At 45.2% G+C, this 18916-nt stretch overlaps 1 protein-coding gene across 2 annotated transcripts in view; it reads left to right on the forward strand.

The window, feature by feature from the left end:
- Window positions 1-9841: 9841 nt before the first annotated feature.
- JAM2 (junctional adhesion molecule 2) overlaps window positions 9842-18916 on the forward strand; it is a gene marked incomplete at both ends in the record, with an annotated part of 58745 nt that continues 49670 nt past the window's right edge. For both annotated transcript variants that reach the window (XM_084232054.1, XM_084232055.1), the window contains one exon: window positions 9842-9905. In XM_084232054.1, the coding sequence (XP_084088180.1) occupies window positions 9842-9905 (64 nt within the window). The remainder of the gene's footprint in view (window positions 9906-18916) is intronic.

Here is an 18916-nt window from a genome sequence, read left to right on the forward strand (position 1 = left end):
TTTCTTGGTTCTGTGTATGAAATTTTAAAATGTATGTGAAATACATGCAAAACAGTTCAATCATAAAGAAAAGAAGGAAAACTGGTATAAGGAATCACAGACCCCCGCGCCTGGGCTACAGATTGCCATGTTTTGCTTCTTTTCCATGGGTCTGAAGTATTTTAATATTAATTATAGATATTATGGCATTTTACCCCTAATTTTTCAGCTGAGTAGCCATTTTTTAATAAATGGTAATTTTTTACATAAAAGATGACTTATGCTTAATAAATACATATTTATGCTTAAAGATGTATTTATTTATGCATACAAGAACTGGGGTACATACCAGAGGTATGGGGGTGAGAGGATTCCCCAGAGTGGGGAGCAGACAGAGTGGGGAACAGACTGACTGTAAACACTGCTGAGGGGAGCAGTGGGTGAGACAGGAGACGTCTGCTGTGCCATGTGGGTTAGCTCCCTGGCCTGGATCAAACTCTGCAGTGGCTGCAGAGAGATTCACAGTGCTGTGCTTAACCCCTTGCACCACCAGGAGGCCCTTCACTAAAACTTTTGAGATGAAAACTGAAGAGATTTCTGGCAGCACAAAGCTTCCATTATCATTCTCATCACTTTTGCTTCTACTAACAGAGAAAGAACTTGGACCTTTTAGAAATGGTCCAAGAACCAAGTGAAACTGTATTTTTTTTTTTTTTTTTGATGATTCCAGGAGGGTCCTGAGAGCAGAAAGCAAAACTCCCTTTCATTCTATATTACAGACGAAGTCAGGTCAAGTTAGGCCAAAAGCCATACTCATTGTCATTCAAAATTTCTGTGGAAAGATGTGATTAAAAGCCAGTGGCTTTTTCTTTTTTTTTTTAATGTATTTTTGTTTGTAACTTTTTTTTTTTTTTTAAAGATTTATGTATTTATTTATTCAAGCACTGGGTACAGCCAGAAGCGCGGGAGGGCGAGAGAATTCACCAGAGCCAGAGCGGGGAGCAGAGCAGGCAGAAGGACCGAAGTACACTGCTGAGGGGAGCAGCGGGCGGCAGGAGAGGTCTGCGCACCATGTGGGACCCTCCTCCGGTGGCCAGGGAGCAGCCGGGGATCGAACCGGCGCTGCAGAAGCTGTGGGCAGCTTCGCAACCCAGCGCTCAACCGCTGCGCCACCGGGGAGGCCCACCAGTGGCTTTTTCTTAATTAAGAATCTCAGGCCATGGCCTCGCTGGTGGTGAAAGGGGTTAAGCACAGCACTGTGAAGCTATCTGCAGCCTCTGCAACATGAGTTAGAAACCTGGCCAGGGAGCTACCCACATGGAACAGCAGACCTCTCCTATCTTGCCTGCTGCTCCCCTCAGCAGTGTATTTCAGTCAGTCTGCTTGTTTTGCTCCCCACTCTGTCTCTGGTGAATCCTCTCAACCCGACATCTCTGGCCTGCACCCCAGTTCTTGTATGCATAAATAAACAAAATAATTTTTTTTAAAGTGTCTCTAGGGGAAAAAAGTTGCTTCTGGAATGGCCATCTGTCTCCACTTTGATTTTCAGACCTTCAGGATGTTTAGTCCCTGTCCTCAGAAATAATGGCCAGGATGGCTACTTCCCCCGAGGGCACTAACCCTGCATCCTGTCTGTGGACCCACAGGAGCCCACGAGCATTTTCAGAGCTCTGCTGTCCCTGCCGGGTTCACTAGCCCCAGCCAGCAGAAGAGCATTTGAACTTCTGTCTCTGAGAGGACTCTCAGCACTTCAGGAAATCAACAGCCTGGCCTTCTTCATGTTATATTTTTAGGAAAAACAAAATATTTTTTAAAACAGATCCAGTTCCTAGGGGCACACAAATCTGTAAATCCCCAGGCAAGCCTTAAAAATGAGGGAGACAGGGCCTCCCCGGTGGCGCAGCGGTTGAGCGCTGGGTTGCGAACCTGCCCACGGCCTCTGCGGCGCCGGTTCAATCCCCAGCTGCTCCCCGGCCACCGGAGGAGGGTCCCACATGGCCCGCAGACCTCTCCTGCCGCCCGCTGCTCCCCTCAGAAGTGTCCTTCGGTCCTTCTGCCTGCTCTGCTCCCCGCTCTGGCTCTGGTGAATTCGCTGGACATCCAAAGATGTCCAGTGCATGTATAAACAAACACAAACAAACAAATAAAATAAAGAAATAAAACGTGCCTCTATAAAAAAAATAATAAAAAAATTAAAAAAAAATGAGGGAGACAGAGTAAGGGTTTGAAGGGTATCTTATGAAAAAAATGTGACCTTTCCCGACTTTTCCAGAGAAAAGTAAATCTTGGCTTGTGTGGTGAACAGAATATTGTCACCATGTTATCAGTTGGGAAGCTACATGTTAATCTGTTCTTCATCTTCTAGTCAGTTGCTCTTTGTAAAGGCCAAAAAAGAGCATTCTAGAGAGACTAACACTATCCACCTGGTTTAAAGGGGACATATCCAAGAACCCAGCAGAATTTCCAAATCTTTGGGAGTAAAAGCACATTCTGTTCCTTGTCTAGCCAATCCAAATTTTCTATGACAAATAGATCAACTTATTGGTGTTCTAACCCCCTCCCAAATATCTTTAAGGGGAAAGGATACAGGTGAGATGCTGGTAAGAAAAGTTATTTTATTTTTAAAATTTTTAAAGAGATTATTTATGCATACAAGAGCAGGATACTGGCCAGAGGTGCAGGAGTGGTGGGTGGTGCTGAGAGGATTCACCAGAAACAGAGAAGGGAGCAGAACAGGCAGATCAACTGAAATACACTGCTGAGGGGAGCAGCGGGTGAGACAGGAGAGGTCGGCTGCGCCATGTGGGTTGCTCCCTAGCTGGCTGAGCATTGAACTCATGCTGCAGAGGTTGTGGATTGCTTCATAGTGTGGTGCTTAACCCCTTGTGCCACCAGGGAGGCCCATAAATTGCTTTTAAAAAAGAAAAAACTAATAACTAATTTACTGATTGCTGGAGAATTCCACTAATTGGCAGGCAGAATCATTTTAATGATGGTTAGAAATTGAGGAGTGGGCCTCCCCTGGTGGCGCAGCAGTTGAGTGCAATGCTTTGAAGCTGTCCACAGCCTCTGTAGCGCTGGTTCGATCCTGGCCAGCCGGTGAGGGTCCCACATGGTGCTCCCCTCAACAGTGTATTTCGTCAGTCTGCCTGTTCTGTTCCCCGCTCTGTCTCTGGTAAATCCTCTCACCCTCCCGCACCTCTGACCTGTGCCGCAGTTCTTGTATAAAATAAATAAATAAATAAATCTTTTTAAAAAAAAGAAATCGAGGCGCAAAGAACCTGAACGAATGTTACTACTGGTAGTAATTAGAAGCAGGAGAGACTAGTTAATTGTATTTTCTTTGCTTTGCTTTTAATTTTTGAGGTGCAGGAGGTGAGAGGATTTACCAGAGAGAGAGCGGGGAACAGAACAGGCAGATATACGGAAATGCACTATTGAGGAGAGCAGCAGTTGAGAGAGGAGAGGTCTGCTATGACATTTGGGTCAGTTCCTTGGCTGGGGCTTGAACTCAAGCTTCAGTGGCTGGTGATAATTTGATAGCTCTGAGACATTAACCCTTGAGCCACCAGTGAGGCCCTATATTTTTTCTTCTTGAAGTAAGTTTTGAGCACTGTATTGTTATGTCCATGAAGAAAGATGTCCTTTTGGGTGAGTAACAAGTGCTATCTCCTGAAGACACTGTAGGCCTCCCTGAGAGGTTTATTTAGCTGGGAAGGATTGGTTTGAGCAAGACATGAGCGAGCTTACGGGCCCATCAGAATGCAATGTTGAATCGGGCTTCTTCTGGATATATCTGAGGAGACAATAAGGAGGATAAATAAGTAACAGGGATCCCAGTAGGTTAAAATCCTTAAATTCTATCCATAACAAGTTAAAATTTATATGAGAGGCTCTTGGGGATTTATGTGGTACAGGAAATAGAAGACTTTTTTCCATCTTTTCTCTAAATTGCAGAGTGTGGGCACACTTTCCACCACCTTCTCCACACCCATGAGGAAAAATAACCCATCCAACACAGAAACTGGATCTGAGAGGTTGTGAGAAATCACTCAATTTAAACCCAGCCCTTTCCTTCATTCCTTGTTTTAGGAAATGTGCCTCGACACCTCCTCAACATTACTCCAAATTCAGAATTGGAGTGGGGGGAAAGAATGAAAAACGGTTAGTTGTCCTAAAACACCAAGTCCCCATTTATGTTTACCTGACAGAACTGCTGATGGTGTCACAGTGGCAGTGACTGTGGCAGGTGGGGGTGTAGCGAGCCAGCAGGATTGTGGAAACTGGGATGGAATGGAGAGGGACTCTGGTATTTTCTCCCCTACACCTTCCCTACAAATTGCCCCATTACTCCCTAGTAAAGATTCTTACAAATGGGATAATAATGAAACCAGGCCTCCCTGGTGCCTTATGGCTTAAGTCTCAGCACTATCACCACTAATGCATGAATTTGATTCCTAATGCATGAGGTTGATTCCCGGCCAGGGAGCTAAGCCACACATGGCTCAGCAGACCTCTCCTGTCTTGTCTCCTGCTCCCCTCAGCAGTGTATTTTAATAGACTTGCTTGTTCTGCTCTCCACTCTGTCTCTGGAGAATCTGCTCATTCCCAGCACCTCTGGCCTGCACCCCAGTTCTTCCACAAAATAAATATTTTTAAAAGAAGGAAGCCAATGCACATCCACTCATTAATGAAGCAGCACTCACTATCACTGGTCCTTTAACCTGATGCTGCTGTTGGTAATCATTCCATTATTTGTTTTCATCTTGTGTGTGTTTCATACTTAATTAAGCATAGAAAACTATACATTTTTTGGGCCTCCCTGGTGGCGCAAGAGATATAGACACAGCGTTATCAAGCTATCACCAGCCACTGCAGCATGAGTTCTATCCCTGGCCAGGGAGCTACCCACACGGTGCAGCAGACCTCTCCTATCTCGCCAGCCACTCTCCTCAGCAGTGTATGTCAGTAAATCCACCTGTTCTGCTCCCCTGTCTCTGGTGAATCCTTTCAGCCCCTGTACCTCTGGTCTCTACTCCAGTTCTTCTATGTAAAAATAAGTAAAATCTTTTAAAAAAAAAAAAAACTGCATTTTTTCTGCAATTTTTTGAAGTCTTGCTTTCACTTTTGTCCAAGAATTACTAAATGCAGGAGACAATTCTCAATCCTCTTTTTAGCATGTGACACTGTAAACATCTACCTCTACCTTTGGGTCCTGAGTCTCTACACTTTCCTCTCCTACTTTTTTTAAAAAAAAGATTTATATATTTCTGCATACAAGAGCTGGGGTACAGGCCAGAGACGCGGGGGTTGAGAGGATTCACCAGAGACAGAGTGGGGAACAGAACAGGTAGACCGACTGAAGTACACTGCTGAGGGGAGCAGCAGGCAAGTCAGGTCCTCTCCTACTTCTTTGTGTTCTCCTTTGGGGGGTGTTCTTTCTCCAGGTCATTTTTCAGTTTGTTTTAATGTTGCCATCAGACTTTGTTTGTTTTTTTTAAAGATTTATTTATTTATGCAGATAAGTACTGGGGTACAGGCCAGACATATGGGGGGTGTGAGGACTCACCAGAGACAGAGTGGGGAACAGAACACGCAGATTGACTGGAATACACTGCTGAGAGGAGCAGCGCCCGCTGCCAGGAGAGGTCTGCTGTGCCATGTGGGTAGCTCCCTGGCCGGGGATCAAACTCATGCTGCAGTGGCTGCGGATAGCCTCATAGGTTGCATCTTAACCCCTTGCGCCACCAGGGAGGACCCTCAGACTTTGTTTTTTTAGAGCAGTTTTAGTTTGACAACAAAATTAGATACAAAGTACAGAGATTTCCCATGTACTCCATAACCCTACACATGCCTGGTCTCCCCCACTATCCACAACCCCCCCCAGAGGGAGAATTTTTCTAAAGGATGAATTTACATTCATATATTGTAATCACCCACTCTTAGTGTATATTCTGTATATATAAGTGTTCCTAGGGATCAAAAATGTCTGGTGCACTCAAGAGTATTGACAGATCTGCAAAAAACATTCGCAAGAGACAAAATTGTTATACATCGAATTTTTTTTTTTTTTAAAGATTGAGTGATGGGTAAAGTTTTGTGTAGAAGAAAGTCAATTTAATGGGGCACAGGGGAGAACTTAGCTCAGTAGACAAAAGCCAGAGTTTAGATACACAGAACTGGAAGGAATGACGCATCCCTGCTGTTTCCTTGGAGACAGTGATGGAAGCTTAGTGACCATGGCAGGGAGAGGGGCAGCGACGCAGTGGACCCTGAATGGGAAGTCAAAGTGGCAAAATTGTTAGTTTGTGCTCCAGTCAAGCAAGAAAGGACACAGATTTAACAACAGGCTTCTGTCAGTTTTTTTTCCTGGGCAGTAACAATCTTGGTGATCTCTGTTCTAAGAGATGCTGATGATAAAGAAAGACTTATTTGAAAGACTTATTTAATTGACTTATTTCTTTAGTCAATTCTGAGGGTTTCCTGAGCTCTAGCCCAAGCTTTCTTTCTTTCTTTTTTTTTTTAAAGATTTATTTATTTATGCATACAAGAACTGGGGTACAGACCAGAGGTGCAGAGGGTGAGAGGATTCACCAGAGACAGAGTGGGGAACAGAGCAGGCGGATCCACTGAAATACACTGCTGAGGGGAGCAGCAGGAGAGACAGGAGAGGTCTGCTGTGCCATGTGGGTTAGCTTCCTGGCTGGGAATCGAACTCTGGCAATAGCTTGATAGTGCTGAGACATTAATCCCTGTGCCACCAGGGATGCCCTCCAGCCCAAGCTTTCTAACAGTTTTGCTGATATTGCACTTGGACAACTGTCAGTCAACTCATCCCGGGTCTCCTGGAACCATGTCTGCTTACTCAGTTATTGGTGCTTTGTATAAGCCCTTCACACACCCACTCAGGCTAAATATCTCACCTATAACTTCTCCCCTTTTCTCACCCTTATAAATCTGCTGACCAGGTCCGTGCAGTATCATCTGAATCTGTTTTTTCACTTACTTCTCTGTCACTGTTGTTTTTACTTCATTTTTTTCTTGGAACGTTGTAATAGTTTTGAAACTTGTCTAGCATTCTGATTCTCATTCTCTAATCCACTCTCAACCTTTCTACATAAATCATCATTCTATGATAGCTGTGTCCTTTAAAGCTTTCTGCAGTGATGGAATAATAATGAGAATTTTAAATGTGACTAGTGTGAGTTTTAAATTTAATTCATTTCAAATATGGTAGCCACGTGGCTGTAAAGGCTACCATATTGATAAAAGGCAAAAGAGTTACAAGATCTGAAGAGAAACCGTAATATAAAAGCCTACCATATTGGACAACATGGTTCTAAAATATGGATTTTTAAATATCCTATCCTCGTGCTTTCAAAAAGCTCTCACCCATAGGATGAGGCTAGGCACCGTGATATTGGATGACACTCTTTCAGTTTCTGTCACCTCGCCTGCCTTAATTCCACATCTACTCTAGCACTGTAGAATCTCACTTTTCCTACGCAAGCAAAACTTTTTCAATCTTCCAAGTTTTGACCCCACATTTTGCTTTACCTAGAATGCCTTTCCCTTATTTTCTTTCTTTCAAAATATGACTAATCTTCAATGCCTAATAGAGAAAACATTGCCCCTACACCCCAACAGAGGAACATCCCTTATCCTTGACCTTGAAAAAGCTATTTAGTATCTCCCAGCTTAGCTTTCTCATGTGTGAAGTGAAAATGCCATTTCCCCCCCTTACACAGTTGGGGTGCTTAGCTATTCCACTATGCAGAGTCCACTACCAAGAAAGCACTCAATAAAAAGTAGCTGTTATTATTTTCTATTCTGACATAACACTTACCACGTGGCATTAGAGGTCTTTCTAGATGAAATGTTCTTCCTCCTCAAGACTGTGAGCTTATTAGCGGCTAAGACTTGTGTTCATCATCATTTACCTACCAGCCTCCTGCTCCCTGTGGCCATTTGCCATTTGATAAATGCCTGGACTAGGTGACAAGCAAGAATCTGAGTGAATCAATTATTTGCATAGCATGACGCAGAATAATAAATTTTTAAAAAGCTTATCTTTTTTTTTTTAAAGCTTTATTTATTTATGCATACAAGAGCTGGGGGACAGGCCAGAGATGCAGGGGATGAGAGGATTCACCAGAGACAGAGTGGGGAGCAGAACAGGCAGACTGACTGAAATACACTGCTGAGGGGAGCAGCAGGCGAGGCAGGAGAGGTCTGCTGGGCCATGTGGGTTGCTCCCTGGCTGGCCAGGGATTGAACTTGTGAACTTGTGCTGCAGAGGCTGCGGATTGCTTCATAGTGCGGTGCTTACCCCCTTGAGCCACCAGGGAGGCCCTAAAAAGCTTATCTTCTGGGTGTGTATCTATTGGGAAGTAAAGGAGACATATAGTTGTGTCAAGAAGGAGAAAGGAGAAGCCTGTTGTTAAATCTGTGCCCCTTCTTGCTTGACAGAGCACCAACTAACGTTTTTGCCTTTTCACTTCCCTTGCAGCGTCCACTGGGTCGCCGCCCTCTCTGCCAAGGTCACTAAGCTTCCATCACTGTCTCCAAGGAAACAGCAGGGATGCCTCATTCCCTCCAGATCTGCCTGTCTAAACTCTGGCTTTTGTCCCCTGAGCTAGCTAAGTTCTCCTCTGCATCCCACTAAATCGACTCCCTTCTGCACAGAACTTTGTCCATTACTCAACCTTAAAAAAAAATAAAAAGGTATAACAATTTCTTCTCTTGGAAATGATGTTTCTCCAGACCTGTCAACACTGTTGACTGCTCCAGACATTTTTGATCCCTAGGGACAGATACATAAATGCCTCCTTAGCCCTTTTAGTGTGTGCACTGGAAGTGCCGATCCAATTTAAACCACGTACCAGAGCATTCATAACGGGTTTCCCTTTTAAAAGCAGAGTAGACCGAAAACAAACCTGACAAAGGGCAGCTGTGGAGTTTTAACGTGTGGAAAACTCCACAGGCAGCAGTTATGTAACTGAAGAGAAACATGATAAATATTTTACACCGTTAGATGAACTTCCAGCTCTGGACACGAGAAAAGCAAAGAACACAGAACACACCTTAACTCTGCAAGGAGCAAAAGCCTACCCCGAGCAGGGCCAAAGCCAGCGCAAAAATCTGAGGCCAGCCTTCCAGCCCTACTCTTGAGGGCTTGCTTTTCCCTCGAGTCCCAGGCGGAGCCGGAGAACCCCATCCTCCCGCAGCGCCTCCCCCAGCAGCTTGGCCTCTTTGGATAGAAATTTTCCCCTAATCTCCACCCCTGGGCTGAAAACCCCAAAATAAGTTTTGTGCCAGGAAAGAAAGAAGAGTTGGTGCAAGGCGGGCCGAGCTCCCCACCCCCTCCAGCGTCACCCTCTGCCCTCCGCACACAACCCCTCCCCACCCAGCCCCCGGCCCGCGCCCCCGCCCGCGCCCCGGCTGCGCGCCCTGGGGACAGCTGGCAGCCCCGAGCGCGCCCAGACACAAAGCCGATCAATCCCGGCGGCAGGGGGCGGGGGATGGGGGAGCCCCGCCAGGACTTCCCTTCTGCCCCTCATTAGGACGCCGCCGACACCTCGTCCGGCTCGCACGTCCCGCCCCGCTCCCCCTCTCGCTCCCCGCCTGCACCCTCAGCCAGAGCCCCCAGCCCTGGGCCAGGGAGGACCCGCCCGCGGAGAAGCGCCCCGGGCAGGGGAGACTGAGCTCCCATCAGGGGCCGCCCCTCTTCTCCCCTCCCCTCGCCCGCACGGATCTCTCCTCCCCTCCCGCCCCAGAAGTTCAGGGGCCCCGGCCTGGCCTCCTGCGCGCGCGTAGCCGGGACCCTCGGCCTCGGACGCGCTGCCCGCGGGCGCCCGGGAAGATGGCGAGGAGCGGCCACCGCCTGCTGCTGCTGCTGCTGCGCTACCTGGTGGTGGTCCTGGGATGTAAGTTACTGGGGTGCCTCCACCCTCCCACCCATTCCCGCTGGAACCGGCTCCCCCAAACCGCGCGGAGGGCCGGCTCCCGGCTCTGCGCCGCGGGGCGCCGCGGGGCGCCGCGGGGCCTCGGACTCGGCACCCCGAGCCCAGGAACCCCGCGTGCAGGCAGGTGCAGGGTCCGGGAGCTCGAGGTCTGAGGTTTATTGGGAATAGAATCTGGTTTTGTCAGTTTCTGTGAGAGAAAATTAAGGGCGCACACCAGCGCTTTCGCGTCTTCTTGCAAAGTTGGGTGAAGTTTGCAAAGAAAGACGCGGGACGTGACCCGAATGCAGAACTCGCCAACTACTTCTGAGATGCTGAGAGCCCAAGATGGCATCGTGCGGGGCAGGCTCGGCCACTCTCAGTGCAGGGGACGGGGGTGGTGGTAAGAGTTTGCTGGGCTTCAGAGGGGCCCGATTGTGCCGGGGATGTGCAGCGCACCTGAAAGGCGGGGTGTGAGTGTGGGTTGGGGTACTTCGTGGCCCGCCGACCCTAAATTGCTTTTATTCTCTCCACCTGCACATGCAATCTGCATTCAGCTCGAGAAGCCTCGTCTGGGGACTCCCGCCAGCTGCTGTGTCCTCAGGGGACCGTCAGCTGGATGAATGTTAGAAAGATGCAAAAGCTGAGCAGCCGGGCGGACAGACGTCCCTAAAGCCAATTTTCTGGGATGGTTCTAAACGGGATTTTCACGGATTCTGGGCTCATGAGACTTCAAATCCTGGAAACGTCTCCTGTTATTTTGTTTTCTTCCTGTTTACTTTTTAGAAAAATGCAGGAAATGCTAATGGATCTTACTAAGAAACGAAATCCTCCTTTTTTCTTTTCCTTTCGTTTTACCCCTCTTTTTTCGTTTTTTTTTTTCTCCTTTTTTCTTTTGCTTTTTAAAAGACAAAATGGGTTATTGTTGTGACTCAAATTCTGGTAACACAATATTTAAAATAATCAGCTGGATAAGTGACTAATACTTTAATACAATGACATTTTCTCAGCTCTCACCGCTGAAGTGATTATTGCTTAGCTCAACGTGATGTCAGTTTTGTCCCTTCGTGTGGGAGGAAGATGCAGGATGTCTCAGTCCAGGGACATGTGCTGACCTATATTATAGAAACCCAGACCAGGAAGGTTTGCTTTGACAATAAAGCCATTATTGCGTTTTGAATTATCGAATTGGTATCACCTTGAACACAGAGAGGGAAAAACTGTACTAATACTAAAAGACAACAAAGAGACAGTCTGGAGCACTTGGAACAAACTACAGGGAAAGTTAAGTCTTCTGTTGATAATCCCAAATTTCCAATACAAAAGACTGTGCTTTAGTGTAAAATTGTTACTAATTAAAAACAGAAAATGGTCTTACTCTGCTATTTCTATTCAGTAATCAAAATAGAAACAATACCCTAAGGTTGAAATTGTAGCCAAGAAACAAACAAGAGGCAAACAAAGGCTCCAATGAATGGGCAGGATAATCTCTGCAATCTAATGTTAGACTCTAATACAAATCTAACTTTTTGGTTCTTATCACCATGAGTCCTATAGGGATTAGTTTGGAAGTGGTGGATCTCTTTGGTATTGTTCCTGGGAACTAAAAGAATATTTTGTCTACTTCGTTTTATTAAATAAAGCACATAGATTTAAAGAAAAATGGCAGAGTATAGAGAGTTTGATACATTATTATGGTCTACTAAAGAGCACATTTTACTCGGATGTACTTCATTTTCACCTAATTTCCCTTTTGGTTCCAGGATCTGATTCAATATATTAGGTAGTAGTTGTGTCATACTAGGCATATGACAAGTTCTCAGACATCCTTTGTGGGTTTTTTTTTTTTTTATAGAGGCATGTTTTATTTATTTATTTGTTTGTTTGTTTGTTTTTTGTTTATACATGCACTGGGTACAGTCAGAAGCACGGGAGGGTGAGAGAATTCACCAGAGCCAGAGCGGGGAGCAGAGCAGGCAGAAGGACCGAAGTACACTGCTGAGGGGAGCAGCAGGCGGCAGGAGAGGTCTGCGCACCATATGGGACCCTCCTCAGGTGGCCGGGGAGCAGCCGGGGATCGAACTGGCTGCAGAGGCCGCGGGCAGCTTCGCAACCCAGCGCTCAACCGCTGCGCCACTGGGGAGGCCCAATGTGGGTTTTTTTTTTTTTAATCACCCTGAACATGTTCAAGGAGTCCTGGTGAAGTACCTTGTAGAATGTCCCTCAATTGGCATTTCTCTGATGTTTTTGTCATGATTAGACTGCTTTTATGGATTTTTGGGAGGAAAGTCACAGAGGTAAACCACCATGGTTGGCACATCTTAGCAAGAGTATGTATTATGAACATGACTTCTTTCTCAGTTCATACTGATGTTAGTTTTCATCACCTGGCTGACATGTGTTTCTCCACAGATACTACTCCCCCCCACCTTTTCATTCTGTATTTCTGGGAAGAAAGTCACTATGTGCAGTCCACACTTAGAAAATAAGTTCACCTCCTTGTGGTGGAGTATCTCTATAAATTACTTGGAATTATTTTGCTTGGGACATGTGTCTCCACTATGAATTCATACTTTTGTTCATTTTTTGTAAAGATTTATTTTTATTTATTTATGCATATAAGAACTGGGGTACAGGCCAGAACTGTGGAAGGTGAGAGGATTCACCAGAGACAGAGTGGGGAACAGAACAGGCAGACTGACTGAAACACACTGCTGAGTGGTGTAGCGGGTGAGACAGGAGAGATCTGCTGAGCCATGTGGGTCACCTCCCTGGTGGGGGATCCAATTCCTGCTGCAGTGGCTGGCAATAGCTTGATAGTGCTGAGACATTAACCCCTCTGCCACCAGGGATGCCCCTTCATTCATTTTTATGTCAGTATGGACTCCTGAATATTTATCTAATACCTTGGGTATAGTCCAATACTGTTTTATTTATTTAAGCACTCAGATTGCTTCCGTTTTGACCACTGGGAATTCTTTCAGTTGGTTCCTATGCCCCTTGCCATATCACAATCATTGTGTAGATACGTGTTTGTGTTTTTGTTTGTTTGTTCTTAGTACTTCCTTTCTGCTACCATGGAGCCCTCCAGGCTGATATCATGTTTCCTGCTCGGCGCAGAAATCAGCCACTTTCCAAAGGTGTTCTGGTTCCTTTCATTGTAGAATGGTATTAGAAACCAAGTTCTGGGCACTGGATGTGCTCATGGTTGCTTCCAAATCCAAAAATGCCATACTGAAGGCTTGCGTATCTGTCAGCCACTATTCACATCTGTTCTTACTTTTTAAATTCTCAACAAACCCATCAGACGGAATCTACCATCAATTTACAGATGGTGACCCCACAGCTCCGGAAAGCTTAGTTGTCTGAGTTCATGTATCTTGTCTGGAAAGAGAAGACACTTAGATTCAAAATTCTGAAAATTTGTTCTTAGATAGCTGACCTCTCTGTCCTTTATTTCTCTAAGTGCTTCATGCTTGTTGCTGTTTTAATGAAAAAAAAGAAAGAAAGCAAGAAAGACTTGTGGATTTCTTATGCTCAGATTACATACACACCTTCTTCCTATTCACCCCAAATAGAGCAGAGCCACCCTTAGCCCAATCCTATGATACTCATTCCTTTCTTTTTTATTTTTGCTACATGTCAACATTCTTTCTTTCCTGGTTGCCTAGAGGATTGCTTTTGTTGTTGCTGTTATCTTAACTATGATTTCAGTGTACCTATTGATCTATGGACATTTATTTCCATGTTTTGGAATTATATTTCTCTTTCTCACTGAAATGGAAACTCCATAAAGGAAGGAATTTTGTGATATCTGCTCACCATTATGTGCCCAGTGCTGGGTGAAGGGGTAACTCTAGAACTGTGGATTGATGGGAAGGGGTTAGGGTAGAATGGGTAAAGGAAAAGCATGGATGGAAAAAAATCACTGCCATATAAATCGAGAACCTTAACTTATTCTAAGTAGATGAGGTGTCACATTTCTCTGAAGTAACATTTAAGCCAGTGCGATCAGAACCATGAATGTGGATGAGCTGAGGGCCACATGCTGACCTGCATGGCCCCTAGCACTGGTCTGCAGATTTGGATTGGAACCCAAGCTACGCAACTTGGCCTGACTCTGTAATCTTTCATCAACCACTAAGGATCGTGGAAGGGGAGAGAAGTCTGGTTCTCCTGCAGAATCACAAGGCTCTGCCTCTTTGATGGAACTGACCCAAAACAGTGCTCCACAGAACCAGTGCAGGAAAATTTTGTTCTCGGTAAACATTGTTAAGAACAAAGATTCATCATCAATTTGCTAAAGAGAGCTAGTTCCATACTGGCATAATCTTAGTTATCTGATGAAGAATGTAAAGATTTTAAATTGGTTTTGCTTGTAGACCCTATAGCCATTTCAAGACTGTGACAGAAATAACATTAAAAGGGAAGAACAAAAACATGAGCATAAAGGGACATTAGCATGGCCTCCTAAGGTTGAAACCACTCATTTCCTTCCACAGCAGCAGATGAACAAGAGGAGCGCTGTGAGCTGGCATATGTTTGTTGCCTATGATTTCCATTACATTGGTTTCCTCCTGCGGATCTTTGGGTAGAAATGTTGTTTCAGACTACAGGGGCAAGAGCGGCTTCTGTTGTTGTTAACAGCTATTCCTTGTGGAAAGAGAAGCTTCCCAACCATGTTAGTTTCCTATCGCTACACTAACAAATTACCACTGATTAATTATCTTAAAGTTTTAGAGGTCAGAGGTCTGAACACATATCACTGGGCTAAAATCAAGATGTGGAAAGGGCAGTGCTCCTTCTGGAATTTCTAAGTGAGAATCTGGTCCTTGCCTTTTCCAGCTTCTAGAATCCACTGTTCACGGCCACCGACCCAGCTTGCAGGCAATCCCAGGCTCTCTTCTGCCTTCCTTTTCCTCTTAAAAGGACCCTTGAGTTGACCTCAGTGATCCAGGATTGTCTACTTATCTCAAGGTTAGCTGATTGGCAGCTTTAATTTTATCTAAAATGTTAACTTTGATTTACTATGTAAGGTCTCATATTTCGAATTCCTGAGATTAGGATATGTAGATCTTTGGGATGTCATACCAGCCAGCAACAGTGTAATCAGTGTTGTGGACAAGAATTGGTCAAGAATATTCTAGATCCTGTGACACAAACATGCTTTTACTTGATTCACTCTACCTGTTCAAACAGGAGTTGGGGCAACTCAGCTTACCAGGTAGTAATTCCTTTCACGGAGGCTGTGTCAGGAGGAGACCACTGCAGATGGAGGGAGCAGCATGTATGGAGCAGCATGTATGGAGGTCCTTGGGCAAGAACAAGCAGGGAGGAGAGTGTGAGGGAATGAAGTTCCTATGTCCAGCAGGAGAGGGCAAAAGACAACCGCCAAGTAGTGCTGGGCCATGTGGGATGCATTTCAGATCTTGAATTTATCCTCAAGGCAAGTAGAAGACATTGCAGGCTTTTAAACAGAAAATATTAGTCCAATTTGCCTTGCAGGAGCACAGTGACAGTTAATGGAGTGTGGAGAATGGACAGAGTAGTGTGGGAAGTCAAAGTGAGGAGACCAGTAGTTGGAATGGACCAGGTAATTCATAGCTACTTCTTTTATGTAGTTTATTGAAATATACATATGACTAAACATACATACACAGACAGTTGTTTTCTATTTGAAGTGTGATTAGACTAAACAAGGGAATTGAGAAAAATTGCTGTTTGGTTTTTAAGGAATTTTTTATGATGTCACTGCAAGTGTTCCCACCTTTCTGTTCAACTCCCAAGAGATAAACCTGCAAAGATAGTTCTGCTGTTACTCTTCTTTCAATATCAGTTTCCCCACCCAAGTTTGTGTTCCTTCAGTGTTAAGTGTTGCCAGCTTTAGGAGGGTAGCTTGGTTTGATTTGACAGAAGAGCAACCTCTATAAACACACCCACCACCAAAGTGCCCAATTATTTCCTTAAAAATGAAAATAAGGGGGCCTCTCTGGTTGCACAAAGGGTTAAGCACAGAACTGTGAAGCTATCCGCAGCCTCTGCAGCACAAGTTCGATCCCTGGCCAGGGAGCTGACACACCTGGCATAGGAGACCTCTCCTGTCTCGCCCACTTCTTCCCTCAGCAGTACATTTCAGTAGATCCACCTGTCCTATTCCCCACTCTTGTCTCTGGTGAATCCTCTTACCCCCCGCACCTCTGGCCTGTACCCCAGTTCTTGTACGCATAAATAAATAAATCTTTTAAAAAAAAAGAAAATAAGAATTTACTCTGCTTACTGTTTTGTACTTTCTAACAAATCAAATCATTATATCAATATATAGTATTTTTTAAAAAGATTTATTTATTTATTTATTTATACAAGCACTGGGTACAGTCAGAAGCATAGGAGGGTGAGAGAATTCACCAGAGGCAGAGCGGAGAGCAGAGCAGAGCAGGCAGACTGATGAAGTACACTGCTGAGGGGAGCAGCGGGCGGCACGAGAGGTCTGCGGGCCATGTGGGACCCTCTCCTGGTGGCCGGGGTGCAGCCGGGGATCGAACCGGTGCTGCAGAGGCTGCGGACAGCTTCGCAAACCAGCGCTCAACCGCTGCGCCACCGGGGAGGCCCATCAATATATAGTATTCCAGGCCTTTTTTGCAGACATTTATTTATTTATTTATTTATTTTTAAAGATTTATTTATTCATTGATTGATTGATTGATTTATACATACATACATACAAGCACTGGGTACAGTCAGAAGCACGGGAGGGTGAGAGAATTCACCAGAGCCAGAGTGGGGAGCAGAGCCCGCAGAAGGACCGAAGTACACTGCTGAGGGGAGCAGCGGGCGGCAGGAGAGGTCTGTGCGCCATGTGGGACCCTCCTCCGGTGGCCGGGGAGCAGCCGGGGATCGAACCGGCCCTGCAGAGGCTGCGGGCAGCTTCGCAACCCAGCGCTCAACCGCTGCGCCACCGGGGAGGCCCTGCAGACATTTATTTTTACAAGTAATGAAGTCACAACCTGAAGCAATTGTCTCACAAATCGAACTAATGATACCATCTTCACAGACCTTTAAAATCTTTATGCCAAAATGCAGTAAAGGCTGCCTTCTAGTTAAAACACCACAAGCAGTTAAACTAAGTGTTGTCATAACAGGGAGACTCCCAAATCTAAAAAGAGAAAAGTTCCAACCCAGACCCAATAAAAACATCCAAAGGTGAGGAACTTAAGGGTCAAAGCCAAAGGGGAGAGAGACACCAGCTTGAACAAAGATTCACAGACAAGTTCAAGCTGATGCTATTTTTAAAGGTGACCAAAGCAGTAATGACCACAAATAAAAGGAACTTGTTGAACCACTGGAAAAGTGCTAAATTTGAAAAGGGAGAATTGGGCTGTTTTTTGTTTTTTGTTTTAAATTCTTTAGAGGCACTTTAAAATAGTGGATTCTAGTCAGAAGTAAACTGATACGGTGGGATAAGCGATTACTCAAGAATATATTTGTCGAGTACTTTAAACATGCAGTCAGATCTGTCATTAAAACTAGGATAAAAATTCTTTATAAGGGCCTCCCCAGTGGCGCAGAGGTTGAGCGCTGGGTTGCGAAGCTGCCCACAGCCTCTGCAGCGCCAGTTCGACACCCGGCTGCTCCCCGGCCACCGGAGGAGGGTCCCACATGGCGCGCAGACCTCTCCTGCCGCCCGCTGCTCCCCTCAGCAGTGTACTTCAGTCCTTCTGCCTGCTCTGCTCCCTGCTCTGGCTCTGGTGGATTCTCTCACCCTCCCGCGCTTCTGACTGTACCCAGTGCTTGTATAAATAAATAAACAAATAAATCTTTAAAAAAAAAAAAAAAAAAAAAAAAAATTCTTTATAAGCTGATTCTCCATAGGATCACTGTAATTTGGCCCCATATAGTGTGTATGGTTGCAGAACCAAACTGGGCTCAGTGTGTGTTGGGGTCAGGGGAGGCATCTATCCTATTTTACTGCATACACTGTTTCTCCTTCCCAGTCATCTTCTGGGAAGAAGTCATCTTCTTTTTTCTTTTTTTTTAAGATTTATTTATTTATGCATATAGGAGCTGGAGTACAGGCCAGAGATGCAGGGTGGGGGGCGGTGAGAGGACTCACCAGAGACAGAACAGGGAGCAGAACAGGCAGACTGGCTGAAACACACTGCTGAGGGGAGCGCGGGAGAGACAGAAGAGGTCTGCTTCGCCCTGTGGGTTGCTCCCTGGCTGGCCAGGGATTGAACTTGTAGGCTTCGGATCACTTCATAGTGCTGTGCTTAACCCCTTGCGCCACCAGGGAGGCCCGTTTTTGTCTTTTCTGAAATTGCTGCACTGGCCAAATGCAATTCCTCCCTGAAGGTCCAAAATCCCTTCCTCTTCTCTTAGACCTTTCCAACTCATCCATTCTTCAGAGGGGACACATACTGCATATTATGATCCTGGTTCTCTTGTATGTTCTTGGTTCTCTTTTGGCACTTACCGGACAATTGTCACTTTCACACGTACATCTCTCTGTTGAGGACAGAGATAACACATCTTTGTGTCCCTAACACCTAACATAGTGCCTGGCACATGGTGTTTCTTTAATAATTAGTTAAGTGGAAGAGAGTAAATTGGAGGTTAATGTTTGTTTATTTGCTTCTTTGCTTCATATATAGCTTCTATATAAATTTTAGTAATAAAAATCCCAAATTCATGTAAAATTAGTAGTGCTTAATGAACACATAATTTTGCATCTCCTAGAACACCACTTCCTACCCTTTTTAATGGTAGTCTTCCTAAAATTAGGAGGAAATACAAATACAGGTCCACCTTTTTGAGTTTTAGGTAATTGGGCTGATTGCCTGAATAGTGCTGCTTGGTTAGTAAGCATAGATGAAAAACTCAGATAACTCAAACAGTACCTCCTGACAAGTTACCTGATATAAAATATGAGATAGGATGTGAGAGCTGTAAATGTGATCTTTGGAGCAGAGGATTCCAGACTTTTCCCTCAAGGCCCACTC

Source organism: Talpa europaea (assembly GCF_964194135.1).
Source record: "Talpa europaea genome assembly, chromosome: 4".
In the NCBI taxonomy this organism is placed as follows: Eukaryota; Metazoa; Chordata; class Mammalia; order Eulipotyphla; family Talpidae; genus Talpa; species Talpa europaea.